Genomic DNA, 26,357 nt, shown 5'->3' on the forward strand with positions numbered 1-26,357 from the left:
GGTTCGGCTTGTTTCAGCCGTCTTGATTTGAAGAGTGGTTATCACCAAATACGAGTGGTGCCACAAGATGTCCATAAAACTGCATTCAGGACAGCTTTTGGATTATATGAATTTTTGGTGATGCCTTTTGGTCTCACCAATGCTCCTGCCACATTTAATCGTATGATGGATAGGATATTCCGACCCCATCGCAAATTCACGGGTGTATTCTTTGATGACATCTTGGTTTTCTCCAAGAACGAGCAGGAACATAGAACTCATTTGGTCATAGTGTTCGAAGAGTTGCGGAAGCATACACTTTTTATTAATGCCAAGAAAACTGAGTTTTTCCTTTCAGAGATACATTATTTGGGTCACATTGTATCCAAGGATGGAGTAACAATGGATCCTGCAAAGTAGAAACCATTCGGAATTGGCCAGAATTGCAAAACGTACATCAAGTACGTAGTTTTCTAGGATTATGTTCATATTATAGACGTTTCATAAGGCATTTTGCTATGATAGCCACCCCTCGACATGATCTCACAAAGAAGAAAACCACTTTCAAATGGACTCCAAAAGAACAGAATGCCTTCTTGCAGCTCAAGCATGCTATCATATGTGGACCCGTATTGATTGTTCCTGACTTGCAAAGGTCATTCGTAGTAGAAAGTGATGCTTGTGGCGATTGTATAGGGACTGTCCTAAGTCAAGAAGGGCATGCAGTTGCATATGAGAGCCGTCGTTTGCATGATGCTAAGCTTCATATGGATATCTATGAGAAAGAGCTCTTGGCTGTAATTCATGCCTTAAAGATATGGAAACATTATCTTCTTGGGACTGAATTTGTAGTCAAGACAGATCATCAAAGCTTGAGATACTTTCTATCTCAAACAAAGCTTTCAGAGAGGCAGATGAGAAAGGCAAACTTTCTTTCCATGTTTCATTTTCAGATTGTGCATACTCCGGGAAAGAAAAATGTGGTGGCAGATGCATTATCCAGGAGGCCTTATGTGGCTGCAGTTTCAGTAGTTCTTCATCATGCCTTTGGATGGCTGTGATGTTTTGTTGGGGATGCCATGGTGCCACAGAGTACATGCGGTGGTGGATACTTACAATAGGAAGATCACTCTGACTCATAAAGGGAAAGAACATGTATTGGATGTAAAACTCAAAGGGGAATCTGTTCCTATTATATCCGCTTCGGCGATTTCATCAGTAATGAAAAAGCATCTTTCCGCGTACTTGATTTATGTAAAGGATGCACAGGATGATGAGTCTAAGTCCAATTTGTCTATGTTAGATAAGGACAGGACTGATTTCTTATGTGGGTTTCAAGACTGTTTTTCCGAGTCATTGCCAGGAGAATTACCTCCTGAGAGGCCAGAAGATCATGCCATAGATCTGATTCCTGGTAGTACTCCACCGAATAGACCGCCGTACAGTGTTAGTGCAGCCCAACAGGAAGAGATTATGAGTCAGGTGCAGGAGCTTTTGAATAAAGGGTTGATACAGCCTAGTTCGTCACCATTTTGCTCACCTGTGCTCTTAGTGCAGAAGAAGGATGGTTCTTGGCACATGTGTATTGATTACAGGGCGCTGAACAAGAATACCATCAAGAATCGATTCCCCATACCGAGGATCGATGACATCTTGGATTGCTTACAGGGCTCCACAGTTTTTAGTCGTATTGACTTGAAAAGTGGGTATCATCAGATACGCATTAGACCCGAGGATGTGCATAAGACAGCATTCCGAACCACATTTGGATTGTATGAGTTTTTTGTTATGCCCTTTGGTTTGACGAATGTGCCTGCCACATTTAACAGAATGATGGACAGGATTTTCAGGCCTCATAGAGAGTTTGTGGGCACATTCTTTGATGATATGATTGTGCATTCACAAACTGAGGAAGAGCATAGAAGGCATTTGGCCATTGTGTTTGCAGAACTCAGAAACCATAGGTTGGTTGTTAATGGCAAGAAGAGTGAGTTCTTTTTGCAAGAGATACATTTCTTGGGGCATATTGTGTCTGCGCATGGAGTCCGTATGGATCCAGCAAAGGTGGAAGCAATACTTAATTGGCCAGCTTTGAGGACCGTGCATGATGTACGCAGTTTTCTAGGATTGTGTTCCTATTACAGGCGTTACATACGGCACTTTGCTGAAATTGCTTCGCCTCTTCATGGTTTAACGAAGAAAGCAACTCCGTTTAGATGGGCTGATCGGGAAATTACAGCATTCAAAAAGCTCAAAGAAAAGCTTACTTCGGACCCAGTATTGGTGTTACCGGACCTCCGAAAGGCTTTTGTTGTCCACTGTGATGCATGTGGAAGTAGCATTGGTGCAGTTCTCATGCAAGAGGGACATGTGATAGCCTATGAGAGTAGAGTATTGCAAGATGCTGAGAAGCATTTACAGGTTTATGAGAAAGCGATGTTGGCTGTAATTCACGCTCTTTCTACATGGAAACACTACTTGCTTGGGGCTGATTTCACTGTACAGACAGATCATCAGACCTTGCGTTATTTCCTCACGCAGACTAAGCTTTCAGAGAAGCATATGCGTTGGGCAAACTTTTTGTCAATGTTTCACTTCCAGATTGTGCATGTGGAAGGCAAAAAGAATGTAGTGGCAGATGCTTTGTCACGCAAGCCACATGTCTCTGCAGTTTCACTTGCTTATCATCATGAGCTTGATGAAATGAAAGAGCAATATGCCCATGATGAGGACTTTGAAAGGTTGTATGATCAGATGTCTGAAGGTCAACGGCATGAGCACTATACTCTCAGAGATGGGTTTTTATTGATGCATGGCAGACTGTGTGTTACTAGGCCATTGCGACTCAAGGTTATGATTGAAAGTCATGCTCCACCGTATGCAGGTCATAGAGGTATTGACGCCACGGTCAAAGCAGTGGAGACTTTCTTTTATTGGCCAACCTTGAGAAGAGATGTTGATGCCTTTGTGAGGCAATGCATCGTATGTCAGAAGGTAAAATTTGACCATCAGAAGACACCAAGGTTATTACAGCCTTTACCTATTCCGGATAGACCTTGGGAGAGCATTGCCATGGATTTTGTATTTGATCTTCCACGGACACAAACGGGAAATGATGGCATCTGGACTATCATATGCAGGTTCAGTAAGCAGGCACATTTCATTCCCGTGCGTAAGACGATCAAAGTGGATCATATGGTGAAGTTGTTCATGGCGAACATCTTCAAGTATCATGGCTTGCCTACGTCTATCATTAGTGACCGTGATCCACGGATGACGAGTTTGTTCTGGAGAGGGTTGTTTGACAACATGGATACAACTCTCAAGTTTTCATCGTCATTTCATCCACAGACAGATGGTCAATCAGAAGAGGCTAACTCTATAGTGTTGGATCTTCTCAAGAGTTATGTGTCAGAGCACAAGCAACAATGGGAAAAGTATCTTCCTCTGGTGGAGTTTGCATATAACAACACTGTACATACCTCGACAGGCAAAGCGCCTTTTGAGATTGTGGAAGGAGGGAAGAAGGTTCCACCCATTTTGCATACAAAGGATAAGATCTTTGAGGCTGATCAGTATGTGGAGAGTCTGGATGACGCTTATCGGAGAGTTAAGTTGGCCCTCCAGAAAACTCAGCAGAAGTAAAAGAAAGCCGCAGACCGTCACAGACGTGATTTACAGTTTGCATTGGGTGATTGGGTTCTTTTGCGCTTTGAAAAGGCTAGACTCAAGAAGATGAAGGGTAAAGAGCGCTTATTCCCTAAGTTGAGCATGCGTTATTATGGGCCTTTTCAGGTATTGGAAAAGATTGGTGAGGTAGCCTATCGCTTGAAGCTACCAGATCACTGGAGGATTCACAATGCTTTTCACGTGAGTCTCCTTAGACCTTTCCGTGGGGATGTGCCTGAGGATGTATCAGATGAGGCTCAGCCGGAAGTTGAGGAACTTGATGAGGTTCTGATTCCAGAGCAGATACTGGCACATAAAGAAAGGAAGGTACGAGGTAAAGTTTCCCGTCGCATATATCTTGTGAAGTTCAAGAACTATTCACCGATGGATGCGAAGTGGATGGAGGAAGGTGACTTAACACATTCACCTCAGGTTTTGCAGCTTTATCTCGATGCCTTTGAGTTAGAGCTGACTCTTATTGTGGCTCATTCAGGTTCAGCAGAGCATGGGTCTGGAGCATTACCTGATGCTCAAGAGGGGGGTAGCACCTCCACTCCCTTGATACAGACAGGCTCAGATGACATCTAGAGGTCGCTTGGTGCAGTTTTTATCTCACCCGAAGGTACTGAGGCTGACAATACATCTGTTTATGGGACTTCTATGATATATGTGTACTAGTCACATGAGATTTTGTGGATATGTATGGTTCACAGTGGTATACAACTTGGACTATTACTATGCCATTGGTTTGCAGTGAATGATGTTACATGTACATGGCTTAGAGAGATTGGGACGCTGATCTTGCCATATTGTATATTTCACTTTGGATATTTTGCTGTATCACCAGAATGCCATCGAGGACGCTTGCCATTTTTCAAGAGGGGGGTATGTCATGGCCCTGTGAAAATGGAACAGCACAAGTGTGGGCATGGTGGTTGCAGAGTCAGAATATTGAATGATTCACATGGGGGGTGCCCGGACAGAGTTAATGATGTGTGGACATCCCTAGGTGTGAAGGGGGAAACTAGAACATGAAACTTTTAATGTTTATTAAAGTTGCCCCTAGGCCTTAGTGGCCCCTAGGGACTTTTAAAGTTTGGGGCCTTAGGATTATTTTGGGGAGGAGGCCACTCCACTTTTGGAGTGTGTGCTTCTCTCTCCTCCCTCTCTCTAGCTTTTGGGAAAAAGAGTCGTGGGGCAAACTTGCTGGTGCTTATGCGTGGAAAAGCTGAAGAGAAGGGGTCGACTGCTGATTAAGGGCTGCTGCTGCTGACCTCTGTGTGCTGGAGCAGGCCGTACAGCAGCCGTACAGTGCTGTACGACAACAGGTACTGCTGTGGACAGGGACGGCGCAGAGCTGTGGGACAGAAACAGGCTACAACAGGCGGCTGCAGCTACTGAATTCAGGCTGTACAGGCTGTACGACTGCAAGTACAGTTTTGTACTTCTGCAAGTACACTGTACGGCCAGATCTGGTGCAAGTACAGGTGCTAGGCAACACTGTTGCAGGCGGCGCAGGCAACCAGCAGCAAATCAACAGGCGGCTACTACTGGCTGCGCAAGTACAGGTGTGTACAAGTGCTGGCTGCAGGCAAGTACAACTCCTGGCACGTATCCCGAGGTAGTACAGACGGGTACGGGGCTGTTTTTCAGATCTGTATAGTCAAAGACAGCATAGAAGTGAACACAAGGAGGAGGGTACAGACAAGTACGTGCATGCGTGTGAAGCAGGGTTGTGGAAACAAGTGCCTGCAAGTACAGATTGGTACCGTTGCTTCCTCCAGTGCTGATTCACGAGCTGATTTTGGTAAGCTCCTCATCTGTTCATCTATCTCTCTTTCTACTGCTTGATGTCTGTTGCAGATATGAGCTATCTGGCCCCTTGTGAGAGGAGGGGTATGGCAGATTGACAAGGGTTGAGACAGAGGTTGAACAGTACATGTATGTATGAACTGAGATGTTGAATCATGTACTTGAGTTATGCCAGATGTATGCTCGTGGCTGCCCTACTTAGTGGTCTTGGCTGATCAGAGGGAGGCACAGTGTGTTATTTTGTGACACAGATCTGTGTGCGTGGATCCTCTGTGCTAAGAGGTATTGTGGGCCGTCAGATTGGACATACACGTGTAATCTCTTGGCTGATTTTTTTTGTTGTACTCAGCCATTCATATTTTTGGAATTGAATAAAGAAATACCGCAAGGGGCGCCAAGCTTTGGGGCCAACAGGTGTCGCCTTGTTTTCAGATTTGGGCACTCTAGTTCCAATCTGTTTTGTTTTCATATCTAGACTACAAGTGGACGGGTGACTGCTAGTCTACCGCACTCTGGTTTCTATCAGAGGCCGGTTTCAGTAAGTGTATTGCACTTGTTTGTTTTATAGTTTTCTTTCTAACCCTTATTTTTTTTATAAGGTTGTAAGTTCACATTCATTTAAGAGTGGGCACCCTCCCTAATAATTAATGATGTCCTTGATAGGTGGGCACCCATTATGGGCACCCACGTATGGGCCAAGGTGGGGAGGAAAACCCCACTCTTAATCCTATGTGTGGGGGTGGGTGCATGGCCACCTACCCACACCCCACCTTGGAACTGGCCGCCTCCATGCAAGCTAGGGGGACGGCCAGCTGTTGGACGTATGCCTTCTCCAATACCTTCATATTGGCGACCACCTCACCAGCTTGGATACACACGACTGTGCAGGCCATCATATCTCTCCACTTGCCCTCAGGTTGCTCCACGTTGGTGGCCTGCGTTCTCTACACAGGTAGCTACGCCTCCCCTCTGCTCTGCAGAGGCGGCTGCGCTTCCCTTCCATAGGCGGCTGCACTCTCCTCTGCAGGCTGCGTGGGGCTGCTCTCTCCTCTGCAAGCGGCGTGGGGCTGCTCTCTCCTATACAGGCGGCTGCGTGGAACTGCGCTTCTCTTCCCACAGGCGGCTACAGGCGGCTACAGGCCTCCCCTCTTCAGGCGGCTACGCTCTCTACACAGGCGGCTGCGCTTTCCTCCTCATGGGGCTGCGCTCTCCTCTACAGGCGGCTGCACAAGCGGCTGCGCCCTCTTCCACAGGCGGCTGCGCCCCCAGACCTCCACAGGTGGCTGCACCCAGGCCTCCTCTCCATTCAGCAGGCAGCTGCGCTCAGAACTCCAGGCGGCTGCATGCTCTTCCCTCTTGCCAGTAGGCTGCTGCGCCTTGGTGTCCATCTCTAGTAGCTGCACCTAGATGCATCGGGTATTTGTCTTCCACTAGCGGGCTACAGGTAAGTGGATTGAGATTTAAGTAAAGGACTTTGATGTAAATCTGATAAAGGTTACTCTCTGCTGCTAACACCCGTTCGGTGCCCGGTAGTCCAAGCTTCTGGAGAACCACGGTCCATGGATGCCGAGATCGGGAGAGCCAGGCGTTAGTACGGGAGCGCCTGTTTGTGCGTGGTCCTGGAACACCAGTGGGACGCTCTCTGTGGATTCCAGTGAAGGCACAGGACCGTAGAGACTAGACTACTCAATTGGGTTGCTCTCCTTCGAACGTCTACTTTGAGTCTCTTGTTTGGTAACTGTATTCATCTCAGTTGTACATGGACATCATCTGGTTCATTGAACCCATGGAGCATTGTATCTTTTAAATACTCCCAATAATATACCATATATAGAGGGAGGGGTCGGCTCGTTCCGGCCCTAGTGCTTGTGTCCATTGATCAACATTTCATTTCATTTCAGTTTTCAGTTGTTATTAAGTTGTCCATTCAAATTGTGATATTTAAGTTGTGCTATTACGCGTGTGGGTGTCCAACGCAGTCTATTCCCACTTGACGGAATCGGTTTCACCAGGAGGTGGTGCTGAAATGCCTGACACAACTTGTGCCACAATTTGAGTCCCCCCTTGATGCTCCCACGGAGGTGCCAGGAGTTGGTGCTGTAGGACGAGACTCTTGCCTCGAGCCCCTTTGCTATTAGCAAACTCTTCACCATGAAGCTCCATAATAAATAGTTGGGACCATCAAGCCGATCTTCAATTGTCATGAACCCACCAAACTCGGAAAGTTTAATGGAAGCAGCTCTTTGTGACATCCTCACAGTAGTACGGAATTTTCCAAAGCTGGAGAGGGAACTAGGAACAGGAAAGCTCCCTTTGATGTGAGCTCTTGGGAAGAAGAGAGAGTTAGGGAGTGTACACACAAGGCACCGGGATATGATAGGATTGAAGGTGCGATCGCCGAAGTATACCAAAAAACAGGGTGTCTACTTGAATGAGTTAACACAAGACTCCGAGAGCGTTGCACAAGAACAAGAGTACCTTCAAATTACAAGAGTGCCTAAACATGCTTTCACTTCACAAATCTTCCCCTTATGAACAAGAATCCCCAAATATGCAGCACAGGCTTTGAATTTGTCAAAAAAAAGTGTGTGAAAAAGAAAGCCCCAAAATACATGTACCTATCACATGCGGGCACATGTAATACACATGTACCTATCACATGCGGGCACGTGTAATACAAAAAACCAATGGCCCGAATCACAGCATACATTCAACATACATCTCAACATAAGCATGAATCAACACGTATGTCACGTACATCATGTACATATACATCCTTAAACCACATATGATAATCTTGCACATGACACAGCACTAGGAGCTGAAGTTGGGCCAACCTCCCAAGAGGTATCTTTATTACCAACAGAGTAATCTCTTGTACAAAATGCGGGTGCCCAAGAGTCCCACTCCTCTGATGGCACCAGATTTATCCAAGTCTGTGTAAAACAAAGCAATACAAGCTCTCGGTCACCACTCGGAACAAGGCAGTCACCAACTGCCCAATAGAGAAAACAATCCTCAGTCACCAACCAAGGCCAAAGTTGTAACTATTTGGCCCTCTGATCATCTCCTAAATTTTAGGGAAAGTTGCTATTTTTGGCAATCTCCGATGGAATTTCCGTTCGCATCATTACCTCCGAAATTCGACAGAGATCGAGTATTACCGAAGCGCCGATGTGAAATTAGCTATCATCTAGGATATTTTTAGAGCTAAAGATTGTGGAATTTTTGGCCTTTGGATTTGGGACATGTGGCAGATAAGAGGATAAAAGTGAGACAAATGTCCTCACACTTGTCAACACTTGGAAGGACATGTTGGATAGCTATATTGGATGAAGGACAGGTTCATGATTGTATATGGATAATCCGGCATCTCCCGTGGGGAGAGTAAGGCCCTCAAAGCTTGTACATGTTATATTTCTCCTTGGATAATGAAATACTCCAAGGGAGGGGTCGGCCCATTCCGGCCTCTATGCGGTGTTATATGTGCAAATTTTACTTTCAGCTTTGTGGATTGTGTAATGGCTATGATTAAATGCCGAAATGTTTAATTATGCTCATGGTCAAGTGATGCACGCCCACTCCCGCGCTTCCCGGGCGAGTTACACCAACTTCAACCCGCCATCGACATCGGCACTCTTGCTTGATATTGTATTCATTTGTTGTATTGGTCCTGGCTTGGAAGAACCCGTGGATTGTTCTTGAAATAAATTCCTGAAAAGGGGACGGGGCTTGTTCCCCACTCACCGTGGTGTACTGTCACCAGCCTGGACATTTCCCAGTATGAAAGAGGTCTGGTGGACTCCAGGATGTCTAAATATTTGGAAAGTACAAGCTTTGGGAATGGGGGATTATCCTAGAATACAAAGGACCACACTCCTAAAATTTAGGAGAGTTGCTATTTTTTGCCCGACTCCGATGGAAATTCTCTTCGCGTCATTACATCTGGAATTGAGCAGATACCAAGAGTTGGCAAAGTGCCTATGACAGAATGTCTACCACTTGGGATATTTTTAGAGATATTTTTAGAGATAAAGTTTATGGAAGGACCCATCTCTTAGATTGGGACATGTGGCAAGAAAGTGGACCAAAGTGAGACAAGTGGCCTGACACTTGTTAGAAAGTGGATCAAAGTGAGACAAGTGGCCTCACACTTGTCACTTCGGCTATTGTGTGGCTCTCCACTTGTCATTGTAGCCTTCTCTTGCCATTTTAGCTCATGGGAGGCCCAAATCTATAAATTGGAGCCCTCTCTCTTCATTAAGAGAGGCTCTCTTGCTGCACACTAGCCTCTACCACCGTTACAGGCTGCCCTAATGATGGCTACTCTCTTTCTCTCTCTCTTGAAGGCTGCCCATGAAGAATATCGGCTGTTGGTGGGGACTGTTTTGGAGGCTTCCATCGCGAAGAAATACTGAAGGCAAGGGTATTTAATCATTAATTATGATTTCTAGCCATTGTACTTGTTGTAAGCCTTTGTACCTGCTGTACCAACCATTGTATTAACTGTACAATCCTTGTACTTGTTGTACTTGTTGTACTTGCTGTACCACCCATTGTATCGACTGTACCAGCTTCTGTACTTGCTGTACCAACCACTGTACCTGCTGTACTAGTACCCACACGGAGGTATATGGATTATGTTGAAGGCTCGGCATTTCTACAACCTATGTTCTGGCTTGGTTGCCTCGTGTTGGGCTGTGTTAAAGCATTTGTATATGGATAATCCGGCATCTCCCGTGGGGAGAGTAAGGCCCTCAAAGCTTGTACATGATATTATTCTCCTTGGGTAATAAAATACTCCAAGGGGGAGGGGGGGGGCGGCCCATTCCGGCCTCTATGTGGTGTCACGTGTGCAAGCTCCATTTTCAGCATTTGTGGATGTTTTATCGCTTTTATGTTTTATGCAAAGTGAAGATGGATATGTGTTAAGGATGTGGCTATGTTTAAATGTTTTAATATGCATTGATGGTATCAACAAGTGTGTCAAAGGCCCTAGTCCCCCGGGCACCCGCCGCGAGTTACATGTACTAATACCAATGTAACGGGAGGCGGACGCATGTATTGGAATCGTATAAATGTGTACAAGATTCTGAGCACTTAACACTTGAGCCATTTCTCTCTCCCCCCCTCTCTCTATTTACATCTCTTGGACACGTGGTTGAATCTATCACTGCATGCTCCGTTGGGCTTACAAAAGCAATCACCAGCTCCTGTCCAAATAAAGCCAACCCTCGGTCACCAACCAAGGCCAAAGCAGTCACCAACTGCTGTCCAATGAAACCAAGCCCTTGGTCACCAACCTGGGCTTAACAATCACCAATTGTTCCTTAGTTTCACAGCTGTCCACATGATTGTGCAATTCAGCAACTCCAAATAGGCCAAAACAGCTCCGAATCGTTTTGCATCCCATGAAGCTATGTTGAAGCTCGGCACAACCTATGTCTGTTCCATCTCAAGGAAACCCATGAAGTATGGCTGAGATTTGCCGTAATTAATTACAGCCAGCCAAAAGAGAAGCAGTAGAGGAAGTCGACCAGCTTTAGGGAGCAATTATGCAACTCGACTTGCACCTGCAGCCTATATACATTCAGGCCAGCACTAGATAAAAGAGCAAACGTTGTCGGCCAGCCTTGTAGCTGATGTTTCAACAGTTGACCAGCCACATATTCACTGTTCCATGAGTCGGCCAGCTGTCTGGCAGCAGTAGATGGAGTCGGCCAGCCACGCAAGTCTCTTCCTTGTTGTTCAACAGCCCTGTGTTCCCTAGAGCAGCAGTAGACCGCTGCCCTTCCTTCCTCCACATCCCAAGCACCCAGAAAAGCAACTCGTGTCTAGCAAAAATAGCCCCCACGGTCACTTTTAGCAACTCGTGGATTTTTGGTCCATGCCCGGGCGCCCAAACCTAAAAATTGGTCCCGGTTCATTAAAATAGTCCAGCCCGATGTAAACTCTCTTATAAATTATAAGTCTATCCACCCAAACTTTAATGAATGTGAACCTACAACCATAGACTTTAGTAAACAAAGAAATAATAATTAAATAAGGTTGAGTAGGCATCCCCGATGCCCGTGGACATTCACAGGCAAAATACCATGCAATGTCCAGGCAAACAAAACAAGTCACACATGCAAGTGCACTTCTCAGGCAAATGCTTGTGCGCGATGATTTGGATTAGATCTCTCAACTTGCCATCTTGTACACAAAAACTGTCGCAACCATGGGCACCACCCATGCTGGATCCAAATGCTATACTCACTAGAGCCATTGCCCTTGCATGTGCCAAGTCAACTCACCAGGATCACCAACCCTTCCATGAGTTAACATACTCACTGAACAGAGTCACAACTCTTTCATGAGTTTATGCAAACACTAGGGTCACCAACCCTTGCATGAATGCATAACTATAGTAGTCAGAGTCACCAACTCTTCTTACTGACTTCGAGTCACCAACTCTAATTACTCATTAAAGTCGCCAACTCTTACGTGAGAGAATCCATCATGCTCCAGGAAATCCTTCTGCATGGCACAGATCTCTGGAGGATTGTGACATCCCCCTCGGCTTCTAATAAATATTTCATCCTTGGTGCATAGGATAGGAGGCAAAACCACTTTACCATACACAATTTCAAACGGTGCCTTACCCGTAGAAGTATGCACTGATTTGCGGACAGAAACATAAGATTTCGGCAAATCAAGCACCGTTGAATTTGCAAATTCACTCTACCCATCCGTTTGTGAATAATATGTGGAAAAAAAAATCAGCTTGATTCCCATATTATCAAATAGTGCGCGCCAAAAGAGACTAGTGGTGCGAGGATCACGGTCCCCCGCAATTGTCTTTGGCATGCCATGATGCTTAAAGATTTGGATCCAAAATAGCTTTGCCATGTGCTCTGGTTTTATGGTCTTCCGCACTCGAATAAAATGTGTTTGTTTACTGAACCTGTCAAAAATAGCTTCGCTATATGCTCTGGCTTTATGGACTTCCACACTGGAATGAAATGTGCTTGTTTACTGAACCTGTCCACAGCATAGTTGCAATGAAACGAAACGTTTCATTGGAATGAAACGCGTTTCTTTCATGCTGCCTGGAAAAACCTACGTTTTTTAACGTTTTCTATCCAGAGAGCACGTTTTTCGAACGTCTACAAGCGACTGGGAAACTGATTGAAGAAGCTCCTGCCTTGAACAAATCAGCTCCTCTAGTTTACTATTTGTCATCATTCATGCATGATTGCATCTATCAAGCTTCAGCATGCTTCACTTTGTGTATTTCAGACTTCAGTTTACCTTTTTTGTATCAGCTCAAGATTCAAACTTTTTGTGATCACTTTGAGTGCCATTATTGAGTAGTTGCCATTATTGATGATGAAATCCAAATCTTAATTCTTGATGTTGCCAGTTTATTTATGCCAATTGGTCAGTGACTCAATTGGGTGCACACTGTAACTGGGTCACCCAGATTCTTTAGTTTTAGCTTGTAAACATGTTTTAATGTGTAAATGATGCATGTTTAATATTGTTTTGCAAGGAAGGCAACATATTGTTAACATATTATAAACCTGTAAATAAATTTTGAGGCCTGTATCCCCCCTTTTTGTATGAAACGTTTTTGAAACTTCTGGAAAATGAATGAAACGTTTCTGAAACGTTTATGAAACATGTTTCATGAAATGCCTGGCAACTATGGTCCATAGTAGTCCAAATAGCATCATTCCCTTGCTGCGTTTTCGGAGGATCCATGATAAAATCCATGGCAATACTTTCCCAAGGCTGATTCGGAATCGACAAAGGTTGAAGCAACCTTGGAGTCTTATGCCTGTCAAATTTCACCTTCTGGCAAACCAAACAATGGCGAACATAATCATCAATGTCTTTATGCATCTTAGGCCAACAGAAATACTTTTTCAAAGCGTGCGTAGTGGTAAGAATGCCTCTATGCCTTGCATAAGATGATACATGACATTCTTCCAACACTTTTTGCCTTAAGTTTTTATGCACACAAAGGCGGTTGTGCATCATCAAATACCCATCACCTATGGAATAATTCGGGAATGAATTACCCTGCTGTAAATCAGCCATCAGCCCATATCTGCATGAATAATCATCTTAATTTTGGTGATATAATGGATTCTTCTTTGTATACTGCTTTCCATTGTGTATTGATTTCACTTTCTTCGTTTCTCATACCTCCTATGGATGTCAATGAATTAAGTGTATTTGAAAGCAAAGAATTACAGAAGATACTTAATTCGTTTCAAGATGTATTTCCTAAGAAACTGCCATCGGGCTTACCACATGAAAGGGCAGTAGATCATCGTATTGACCTGATCCCTGGTGCTCACCCTGTTAGTATTCCACCGTACAAGATGAGTCAAGCTGAGGAAAATGAGTTCGCCAAACAATGGTATTTCCTAAGAAACTGCCATCGGGCTTACCACCTGAAAGGGCAGTAGATCATCGTATTAACCTGATGATTGATCCCTGGTGCTCACCCTGTTAGTATTCCACCGTACAAGATGAGTCAAGCTGAGGAAGATGAGTTGGCCAAACAACTCGAAGATTATTTGAGGATGGGCCAGATCTGTCCAAGTAAATCACCTTGGGGTGCACCTGTGTTGCTTAGGAGAAAGAAGGACAACACCTAGAGAATGTGTATAGATTACAAGAGATTGAACAAGCTGACAATTAAGAACCGTTATCCTCTCCCTAGATCAGATGACCTGATTGACCGGTTAGCAAGAGCGAAATATTTCACGAAGATAGATTTACGTACTGGCTATCACCAGATATGTATTCATGAAAGGCATATCGAAAGAACCGCCTTTCAGACTAGGTATAGCCATTACAAGTTTCTCGTATTACCTTTTGGATTAACCAATGCTCCAGCCACTTTCCAACAAACGATGAACGATCTTTTTCGTGAACATTTGGGAAAATTTGTGGTTGTGTTCCTGGATGATATTTTGATATATAGTCGTACTCTTGAGGATCACGTTAGACATCTCATGATTGTCTTAACTATTTTAAGACAGAATCGACTATATGCTAAATTAAGTAAATGTGAGTTTTTCATGACAAACATCATTTACTTGGGACACAAAATCACTAGAGATGGATTGAGCATTGACTATGACCAAATTCAGAAGGTTCTGGCCTGGCCAATATCGCTAACAGTGAAACAACTTCGTTCTTTTCTCGATTTTGTTGTTTTTCTTCGAAAATCTGTGTGGGAGTACTCTCAGCTCACACTACCGATGATTGACTTGTTGAAAGGTCGTGGACGTAAGTCAAATCAGCCATCACTTGGAATATCGATCCGAATATGGCCTTCAGACTTTTGAAAGATAAAGTCAAGGAAGCACCTATCTTAGCATTCCCGATCCTAGTTGGCCTTATGTTCTTGAAACTGATGCCAGTGACTATGCCATCGGGACTGCTCTATTTCAAGATGGTAGACCTGTTGCTTTTGAAAGTAAAAAGCTAGACGACACTCAATCTCGTTGGCCAACCCTTGAGAAGGAGCTTTATGCTGTGATTCACGCTCTCAAGGTTTGGAGACATTATTTATATGGCTCCAAGTTTGTGGTATTGACTGATCATCAGTCAATCAAGTATGTGTGTGATGCGGATGATTTGAGAGGAAGGAAAGCTCGATGGGCTGAATTAATGCAAGATTTTGATTTTGAGATTCGTTATAGAAAAGGGTCCATGAATAGTCTTGCAGATGCGCTTAGTCGAATTAGAGAGGTGAATGCTTTGTCGTTCACCGAGATTTCTACTGATTTATTTCAATCATTGAGAGGGCTTTGCAGGACTGATAGTTATTTTGGTCCATTTTGGCAGAAGATCCAGGACGGGAGCTCATTGATTGATCCAAGACTCAATGACTGAGCAGCCTACCATTCAGGCTGCAGGAGGCCAGTAGATGATTCGGAATGGTTTACTATTCCGTAATGACAAAATTTGTGTACCACAGATCCCGGACATTAGGTCCAAGATTCTTAAGGAGTGTCACGACGCCCCTTCTGCTGGACACCCTGGGGTACACAGGACATAATCGTTAGTGAAACACACTTTTTATTGGCCAAAGATGAAAGGGTATGTAGAAGATTATGTTCTCAAGTGTCAAGTTTGTCAAGCAAATAAAGCTGAACGTTTTAGACAGGCTGGGTTGTTGCATCCTTTGCAAATCCCAAGTAATAAATGGAAAAGTATTTCCATGGATTTTATTACTGGATTGACACATCAAGGCCACAATTCTATTTGGGTTGTGGTAGATCGCTTGACAAAAATGGCTAGATTTTTACCAACCCGGAAGACCATTACAGCTACGCAATTAGCAAGGCAGTTTATAGAGCAATTGTTTAGACTGTACGGGTTACCGCAAGACACAGTCAGTGATAGGAATTGTCACCAGCCTGGACATTTCCCAGTCTGAAATGGGTCTGGTGGACTCCAGGATGTTTAAATATTTGGAAAGTACAAGCTTTGGGAATGGGGGATTATCCTAGAATACAAAGGACCACACTCCTAAAATTTAGGAGAGTTGCTATTTTTGGCTCGACTCCAATGGAAATTCTGTTCGCGTCATTACATCTGAAATTGAGCAAATACCAAGAGTTGGCAAAGTGCCTATGACAGAATGTCTACCAGTTGGGATATTTTTAGAGATAAAGTATATGGAAGGACCCATCTCTTAGATTGGGACATGTGGCAAGAAAGTGGACCAAAGTGAGACAAGTGGCTTGACACTTGTTAGAAAGTGGATCAAAGTGAGACAAGTGGCCTCACACTTGTCACTTCGGCTATTGTGTGGCTCTCCACTTGTCATTGTAGCCTTCTCTTGCCATTTTAGCTCATGGGAGGCCCAAATCTATAAACTGGAGCCCTCTCTCTTCATTAATAGAGGCTCTCTTGCTGCACACTAGCCTCTACCACCGTTACAGGCTGTCCTAATGATGGCTACTCTCTTTCTCTCTCTCTTGAAGGCTGCCCATGAAGAATACCGACTGTTGGGGACTGTTTTGGAGGCTTCCATCGCGAAGAAATACTGAAGACAAGGGTATTTAATCATTTATTATGATTTCTAGCCATTGTACTTGTTGTACCAGCATTTGTACTTGCTGTACTGGCTGTACCAACTTCTGTACTTGCTGTACCATCCATTGTACCTGCTGTACCAACTTCTATACTTGTTGTACCTGCTGTACCAACCACCGTACCGACTGTACCAGCCACTGTACCGACTGTACCAGCCATTGTATCTGCTGTACCGGCTGAATGGAGAGTTGTACTTGTTGTACCCTTTCTATTGCATGAAGACCCGTGGTTTTTGGGGAAGAATCAGTACCCACACGGAGGTATATGGATTATATTGTTGGCTCGACATTTCTACAGTCTATGTTCCGGCTTGGTTGCCTCGTGTTGGGCTGTGTTATGGCATTTGTATAGGGATAATCCAGCATCTCCCGTGGGGAGAGTAAGGTCCTCAAAGCTTGTACATGATATTATTCTCCTTGGGTAATAAAATACTCCAAGGGGGGGTCGGCCCACTCCGGCCTCTATGTGGTGTCACACGTGCAAGCTCCATTTTCAGCATTTGTGGATGTTATGTCCAGCTTTATGTTTTAACTTTTATGCAAAGTGATGATGGATATGTGTTAAGGCTGTGGCCATGTTTAAGTGTTTTAACATGCATTGATGGTATCAACAAGTGTGTAAAAGGCCCTAGTCCCCCGGGCACTGCCGCCGCGAGTTTCATTGGTATCAGAGCATAGGCTTTCTTGGAAGCGGAGGCTTCCTTCTATCAATAAGGATGAGAAAAAATCTCAAGTGGGGACCACACTTACCATCATTGCTGTTAAGCATGGCCAGCCACTTCAGAGCCTATGAAGCAAGAGCATGAGCAATAGACAGCTTGGTCTAAGGATTTATGAATTCACAAAATTTATCTTGAAAGTATGGAGTTGGCTTTATGTGCACACGTTTAGCACTCTTTCCATATGGATATTGTGGATTATATTATCAAGCTTACAGGCAAGCTATATGGAGATATATCTCAGGATATCTTAAGGATATGGTGACGAGATATTTCTTTTGGCTTCATGACCAACCTGGCAAAGAAAAGCTAAGTATACTTTGAGTTTGCAAAGTTGGTGCTTTGGCTATTTACTATGAAGTGTTTTTGATGTTCACTAACCCTTGTATAGCTATGCAAGGAGAAAGGTGGTGTTTTTGCCTTGAGATGGTTTCAGGAAAACATTGTTTATGGCTCCCTTTATTGGGATGGATTATATCCATGGAGATTTCTTTCTTGGACGAGATTTATATAGATATTGGGCTTCACAAGCAATTTCTATGGACGAATATGTCCGAGTTTATAGAAAAGAAATCTTTGGATATCTCATGGATATGATGCTTTTATGGATAAAATCCACCTCTACTACAAGGTCTGTGGTTAGCACGGTGTATGTGGTAAGAGTTATGGTATACAAGGATTATGGTATACAGGTCTATGGATTCCTGGACTTCTTTTCTAGGGATTTGAATTCATCCTCAGGTTTATGGATTATGTTTATGACTCCCTTTTACTGGGATGGATTATTCTTTATGGCTCCCTTTATTTGGGATGCACTGGACTTATGGAACTCATGATTCACATACCCTGTGTAGTGTTCTCTTGTCCTACGTGCTCTCTTGAAGATTGTTTCTACCTTGTGTGGGTGGAACAATAGAGAGCAGATGGAAGGGAACATGGGCACTTCAAAGGGTAGTGACAAGCACAACATACCCTGTGTAGTGTTCTCTTGTCCTACGTGCTCTCTTGAAGATTGTTTCTACCATGTGTGGGAAGAACAATAGAGAGCAGACGGAAGGGAACATGGGCACTTGAGAGGGTAGTGTGAGTTGGTGGCCGAAATGCCTATAAACTATCTGTAGCAGAAATGCTTATGGAACACCAGGTTATCTATGCCTGCGAGTGATTGTTTTATCTTGTTACTTGAGCCCACCTCTCAGCCAAGGTGTGTGGTCAGAGTACCAACACAGAGTGCAAGTGGTAAAGTGGACATGATACCTGATTGGCACGGGACTTATGTCTATGCCAAGGGTCATGTGGACCGCTGTCTTGTTGGCAGGAGACTTATTTTGTCTCGCCCATTTACTTGGGACATGGATTATGATATCTGGACTTATGGCCCATGGGACTGATTTGTCTCGCCCATTTATCTTGGGACATGATTATGATATCTGGACTTATGGGACTCTTTTTGTCTCGCCCATTTATCTTGGGACATGATTTTGATATTGGTATTATGGAGACTTATTTAGTCTCGCCCATTGCTTTGGGACATGGATTCTTCAGTTATATTGGATTTCTGAGACTGTCTCGTCTCGCCCAATCGATGGGACATGATTATATCTTGCATATATGGCTTGAAGCTTAAAGTTGCGGACAACTTTTAAGAAGCTGGGAAGGATGTCACCAGCCTGGACATTTCCAGGTCTGAAAGGGGTCTGGTGGACTCCAGGATGTTTAAATATTTGGAAAGTACAAGCTTTGGGAATGGGGGATTATCCTAGAATACAAAGGACCACACTCCTAAAATTTAGGAGAGTTGCTATTTTTGGCTCGACTCCGATGGAAATTCTGTTCGCGTCATTACATCTGAAATTGAGCAAATACCAAGAGTTGGCAAAGTGCCTATGACAGAATGTCTACCAGTTGGGATATTTTTAGAGATAAAGTATATGGAAGGACCCATCTCTTAGATTGGGACATGTGGCAAGAAAGTGGACCAAAGTGAGACAAGTGGCTTGACACTTGTTAGAAAGTGGATCAAAGTGAGACAAGTGGCCTCGCACTTATCACTTCAGCTATTGTGTGGCTCTCCACTTGTCATTGTAGCCTTCTCTTGCCATTTTAGCTCATGGGAGGCCCAAATCTATAAACTGGAGCCCTCTCTCTTCATTAATAGAAAAAATTCATTGTCTTTCAACAAAGACAAGGCAAAGGTAATCTTTTTGGCATTGGTGAGCACTGGGGTATAGGGATTCAAAGTACAAGCAGAGCTTGTACAACCATTGGTCAAGAGTACGCTTATTGCGTTGGTCGGAATAAGAATCAAGGAGTTTAATGTCTAGTTTCTTTGTTTTAGATGCTTGTAAAAGATGATAAATAACTTTAATCATCGGCCTCTACATCTAAAAGGATATAATGTCAGTATCCGAAATTGGTACGTCAAACGAAGCCGTTGAACTTGCAGGTTAAAAGCAACGTGACTGCATCTATGAAATAGAGTCTCCAAAGTCTTGCGGAATTGAGTTCGCATTGCCACCATATGGGTTAGTGTCTCCTGCTACCATCGAGAGAGAACATTCGTCTTCCAAATTTGTCCTTCTACCATGGTAGCGGATGGAACCTGGTCGCATTGCTGAAGCTCTTGGAGACACTATTGCACCCTAGTGAGAACCATCGCTGGAAGAGCAAGTCATATAATAAGTAATAAGGTTGCAACAAGGCTATCAATGGAGGAGCAACAATAGACCACCCAATATAGCGTGGGAGATCAGCACGACCCATGGTCACGCTAGAACTCTGGGATACTAGAGACTCGAGAGGGTGTCGATGTCAAATAAGAATAGTCTAGTGTCGGATCACGCGCAGAAAAACCAACGTGGCACCTTAGAATAAAGACCGATCTCGTGGAAGAGGATACAGCAAAATAGAATGAAAAGGCCCACGTACAAGCACCGCCACTGCAAAAGGAAAGTGTAATGGTGCAGTTACTCCTAGGCAATAGTCACGGCAAAGATCCACACGTTGAATTGGTGAGGCATGGCGTGAGGTATTAGATACGGGAGAAAACACTAGAGTCATCTCTAGAGAAAGTTCCCGAGGAGGAGAATCGTGGAGATAATTAAGCTTGTAAATTTCATCGGCCATGAGCCACCTCAGCAAAAGGATTTACTGAAAGATGATGAAGTGTGCCTAGCGAATGCAAGTAAGTGCCTTCAGTCCATAAAATGTAAAATTGTTACCCAAGGAGTGATGTGCCCATAAGGTCATGAAACGATGGGTTTTCCTAACATGGAAATTCCACATGTTGTGTGTTTATTTTTTGACGTGTCTATTTTAATGGAAAGAGCACACATGGTGGTTTAATAAAAATAGGCTGAATTCTCTTGTTGTAGGAACCGAACAAGACTACACTCCTGATTGCGGAAGCATGCTCATCAACACATGCAAGTACTACACCATCGTGCTAGCGCTAGGGAGGAGGTCAATTTGTAGAAAGGGGCTGATGTTGTGCAACAGAGGGCCTCGAAACTGCATGTGCAGAGAAGAGGGGGGAGTGACGGTTTGCTCTCAATGAGTATAGCTGGCTGTTTATAGAGCTGTGGGCTGATTTTGATGTGGTTTTAGGTACTAAGGTCATGAACCTTATTGTATAAAGGCAGTTTAGAATAAAAAAGGAAAGAGTCAGTGACTCTGTAAGGGGTCACCATTTCAGCCTCTGAAGAGGTACAATCTTCACGAATTGATGACAAGAAGAGGCTTCAAGCAAGGCAGCCCAGCAGGTGTCTCCTGCCTCAATTTAGGGGTTTCTGATTTTTTCTTATATCCGCTTGAATAGGAAAAAACTAGGGCAAATAGGCAAAATTGAATAAAATTGGCTTTGGCATTCTCTCATGCTCTTCCATACGACACTAACTAGGGCTAATTTTAGGTTTTTTGTCTGATTTTAGGATTGTGGGTATAAGCCTTAACATTCTCACAGAGCGAAACTTGAGAGCTCTAATACCATTGTAAGGACTTCTTAGTCTATTAATACTTTATAAGACATGATTAGAGACATAATACTGAAAGTAAAGACAAGTAGAGTGGAAAGTTGAGTGTTGTTGCATTGAGACACAAGGCCTTCTTAAATACGGTCCGAAGAGGTACAAGCGAAGAGTCACATCTTGAATGCAAGGGTGTGGCTCTTGATCAAAGAGTTATGTCTTTAGATGACAATTTGTGTCTCTTGAATGAGATGTGTCCTTTCACAATAACCCTTGTAACGGGTTGTGACCTTTCCTTTCACTAATAATCACTGGTTAGGCTGTGATTAAGAGAAATTAAGAGAGATTAACCACAAATTGTGACAGGCGTACACCAAAGGGAACACATGAATGAACTCACCTGATTTTGCTGTCGCTGCCATATCAAACCATCATGCTCAAGAACTGCTCTATAATTAGCTCGGGCTGCACGCACTTCTTCAGCCCTTTTAACGACTGTGCTGTGTAAAGCTGACCTGTAGCAAATCAAATCAGCTAAAGGTCAACCAGCCGAATCAAAATCCTCCCTTGATGTTCTAGCAAATGACTGGTTTCCTCACCTTTGAGATGAAGAAGCATGAAAAAAGTGAGAATCAGTGTTTCTGTGTTTCTTGAGAGCTACTTGCTCTTGAATGGCTAGAACTGCTGCTGCTAAATGCTGCAAAGACAAGTTTCCTTCACCGACAAAAAGTGCCTCATTGCTTGTGTTGCTGTTGGTTTCCAACAGAGAGCAGCTACTATAATCTGCTTTTTTCTCAGGGCTAGCCCCACCTGCTGTTGTGGAATCAACCCATGATGACCCTCCGTCTGAATCACCATTAGCGCCTGTTTGTGAGAATGCAAGACAGTAAGCAGCACCCTCCAGTGCATGCCTGTATAAACGTAAAACCAGGTTCTTACTAGCAGCTGCATCACAAAGTAGAGAGAGCTGAGAAGACAGCCAGCAAGCACTGTCAGACAAAACCCTGCAATCAATCATTTGTGATACTGAAGCACCAGCTTTCTCCTGAGATTCTGCATAATTCTTTCCGTGACTACCTACATCAAATGAGCTGTCATTGCGCACATACTCTGAAGTACACAATCTTGAAGTAATCATGGTAGCTTCCCTGTGAGCAGCTCTCAGACAGAAGACTACCAACACAAGAATATGACCTGCTAAAGCCCTGTCTGGGACTACACCAGAAGAAGGCAAATGCGTGAGAAGCCATCTCTTAAGATCTGCCCTTTTAAGCCTTGCCAGAGCCAATGCTGCTTCTAGCTGAGTCAATGTGTATTTCAAGGGAAGGTCTTTCCACATGTCAATTTCTTTTTTCAATAACCAAAACCTAGATGGCAGCAGTGATCTTTGAACCTGTGCATTGTTAGTAGGCAAATCTCCTTCAGATCTGTTCCATGGTAAAAGCTCCACCCATGTTTCCCCCATAGCAAAACTCGGCAATATAAAGCCGTCGGCCCTTGCAACATCCATATGAGCTGGCACCTGTACCACACCAGGAGCATCCTTGTAGAAGAGGTCATTTGAAACATCTTCCTGATCCTTCAAATTTTTCAGCATGTCATTAAGAAGCTTGTTTGCTTTCAACAGGTCATCAGATCTCTCTGCACCTTCAAAAGAAACTTTTGTGTGTGTAATATCCCCAGTTACTGTCTTAGAGACCGCTAGTTTAAGGCCCGGTCCCATATTAGCAACCACTGCTGGATCCAGACCTTTCTGTGGCAAAGAGCTATGTTTCATTTTCACCAAGTTGATGATCTCACGAACAGACTGATTTGCCTGAGTGATGAGTCCTCTCAAGTTCGAAATGAGGTTAGTAACATCAATTTTGTCCGCTGTTGTTGGATGAGCACCATCACTAAGATGCATGGGATTGGCTTTGACAGCAGGCGACAACGACAAGGTTGGCCTCAAAGGAGGAGCTTGTGCACTTGATGTGAAGATAGATCCTGGGACATGAGGGGGCATAAAGCTCCCTCCATAGCTAGTATTTGTATGTCCTCCATAGCTCTGACTGGTGTGTACATTCGGATAGACGGGAACATTCTGTGCATACGGTCCCACAATGATTCTGGGGCTGCAAAAACTTGGTATTTGCGCCCAGGGTGCATTGCCAGCAACTGAAGCTGGGATTACCACGGGAGAACTCCATGCAAGACCAGAGGTTTGTGACAGCAAAGACGCGCTGGGGTTTGGAAAGACACCCGGCGGGGGTGCATTATTATGTTCATTTGAGAGCTGAGAAAAACCAGAGGTTGCAGGCCATGCCACAGGAGAAAAAGGGGGCCCTGACATACCAGCTATGAACTACACCAATTTCGATTTGGCCATTGCAGAAACTTTTTCTCCCAATGCAGAAGATGATAGGGCAGGTTGCAGACAAAACCCTTGAAATTTCACATTACCACCCTCTATGGTACAGGAAAATCAGTAAAACCCATGTGCAAGAAACACCCTAAACCATCCACAAGAAAACCTGTTGATGTTGCAACAAGTACTGTAGAAAACCGCCGTTGTTTACCCCGATGTGAAGCTCTTCAATACCAAGCCTGTAACCCTAAAAACGCTTTCAGAAAACCCTAGCGCGCAGCTCAGCATAAGAGATCGTCCCAATCGACAAAACCGCTCAGGAAAACCCTAATCTGCAATCAGACGATAAGAAATCTTGCACTGTATCGGTTTCGCGCGCAGATCGTATCGGGCCAAGGCAACGCAAAGACCCTCAAAGTGTGCAAAGACCGCCCAAGTGTGCCAAGACCCTCAAAGTATGTACTCAAGTGAACCCCCTGTCTTTTTTCATCCCTTATATGTGCCAAAAGATGTAAAGAAATTAGATATCGTCTTGAGAAATGCCATCAAACTCTTAACCACACTTGAGAAATGCCATCAAACTCTTAACCACACTTGTGTTTAATACATATTTGCTGCTAGTTCGCCTTGCGGACGAGTGCATGAAGAAGCACCTCTTCCAGCAATACTATCCCCGTAGGGATTGCTAGTACCTATTGCACATAATCACCACAAGGGTTTTAAAAAATAAATTTTGAATTTTTCAATTGGCTCGTGTTTGAATGCACCTAATGGCACCCAACCACGTCTTACATTCCATGTATCACGAAAGGGGATGAAGCGGTTATAGGGGGTACGTGGGAGCCTCCTCTACACTACCTTCTCGTCCTCCAACCTAGACGATAGAGCAACATCATTGGAGATCACCTCATTCTATGGAGCCATCTTTGCCTCTTGCTACAACCTCTATAGCCCCACACATGCCACACTATGAGGACCAACCCTAAGTCTAAGTCTAGAAGAAAACGTCTCAAAATAGTTGAGTACCTCATCACCATGCTTATGTTCAATATATCCATAGATTTGTAAGTCCACACGATAAAATCTCAAACAAGGAGCGCTTCTTACATTTGGACCAAAGCTCATTTCAATTTTCAACAAGAACACGTTTTCACAATGACCATTTCCTACATCTTATACTAATATATTCATTCAAAGCCCAAGGAATTTATAGATACATGATGTCACCAAATCATTGTCATTAGGAAAGTTCTTTTTACTGAGGATTTTGCCTATCCTATGATGGAATTCCATAAATATATACCTATGCTGATTCCTTGGACATATTTGATGGTTTGTTACCAGTGTTGATACTCAATAGATTTTGCTTACTAATCCTCATTTGTTGTTGCAAGGGGGAATGCTCAAGAAATTGGCGCACCGAATTTTCTAATCAGTTATTAGAAGATACATTAAATTTTGATAGATCCCCAAAAATGAGTCTAGGCTTATGCCTAAATGGGTTAGAAGCACCTTGCAACATAGCAAATTATATACTCCTTTGTAGAGTAGAACCAGATACGGTGCTAAGACCATCTCCTTTCATTTCTTAGTTCTCTACATGATGTAGATGAACCTAAGTCTTTTAAAGAGGCTCAAGAAGATCCAATTTGGGTTAAAGCCACATGTAGGATGAAATTCAAGCCATAAGAAAAATGGTACTTGGGATTTAGTAGATCTACCTCTTGGTAAGAAAGCAATTGGTGCTAAGTGGGTTTACAAAGCCAAGAGAAAGACTAATGGATCTGTGGGCAGGTTCAAGGCCATACTTGTTGCAAAAGGTTATGCCCAAGAGAAAGGGACCGATTATGATGAAATTTTTACCTCCACTTCTTGTATAACTACTATCAGATTTGTTACTACTTTGGCAGCCCACCATGGATGAAAAGTGCACGAATTAGACATCAAAATAGAATTCTTGAATGGTGACTTATAGGAAGAAATTTATGTGAGTCAACCAGCTGTATTTGCCCAATTCAGTCAAGAGTACAAGGTATGTAAACTTAAGAAAGCTTTATATGGTTTAAAACAAGCTCTTATGGCTTGGTACTAGAAGATTCATGCCTATTGGCTGGATAAGGATTTCAAAGTAGTCATATAGAAATCACTTTATATGTCAAAAAAGGACAAGCAAGATTTGCTAGTTGATGACATATTGTTGACTGGCACCAAATGAGGGTTTGATCATAGCCTTTAAGGCTAACCTTGCCTGAAATTTTGAGAAGTCAAATTTTGGTCTTTTGCACTACTATCTGGGTATGTAGTTTATACACCAAGATGATGGTATAGTCATTAAGCAGTCCAAGTATATCGAGGCACTGCTCAAAAGGTTCAATATGAAAAGTTACAAACTAATCTCTACACTAATGGAACTTGGTGTAAAGCTCAGTCTATAGGATCTCGGAGAACCATTCAACGTAATCACTTATGATCAAGCTATTGGATGCCTTATATATTTGTGCAACTCACAGCTAGACATTTAGTTTAGTGTGTCACAACTTTCAAAGTTTATGCATTGCCCATGCACTAAGCATTGAGCAGATAGTTAAATGTATCTTTAGATACTTACAAGGCACATAAGACCCCTTGCCGAGGGGGATGCTTTAAAACTGCACGCCTTGATTCTGACTGGGCAAGTGATTATGATACATGACAGTGTACATCTAAAAACTGCTTCTTTCTTGGTAACTCATGCATCTCTTGGCTAAGCAAGAAGCAACCA

The 26,357-nt window shown here is 43.6% G+C and overlaps 1 protein-coding gene across 2 annotated transcripts in view; it reads right to left on the reverse strand.

The window, feature by feature from the left end:
• Positions 1–24,107, reverse strand: part of LOC147618843 (U11/U12 small nuclear ribonucleoprotein) — a 32,886-nt gene extending 8,779 nt beyond the window's left edge. For both annotated transcript variants that reach the window (XM_086773922.1, XM_086773921.1), the window contains exons 1-2: positions 21,849–24,107; positions 21,650–21,764 (exon numbers count right to left, since the gene is read on the reverse strand). In XM_086773922.1, the coding sequence (XP_086630048.1) occupies positions 21,650–21,764; positions 21,849–23,581 (1,848 nt within the window). In that variant the 5' untranslated portion in view covers positions 23,582–24,107. The remainder of the gene's footprint in view (positions 1–21,649; positions 21,765–21,848) is intronic.
• Positions 24,108–26,357: the final 2,250 nt, after the last annotated feature.

Source organism: Cibotium barometz, chromosome 34 (genome assembly GCF_041138505.1).
Source record: "Cibotium barometz isolate CiBa-2024 chromosome 34, ASM4113850v1, whole genome shotgun sequence".
Taxonomy (NCBI): Eukaryota; Viridiplantae; Streptophyta; class Polypodiopsida; order Cyatheales; family Cibotiaceae; genus Cibotium; species Cibotium barometz.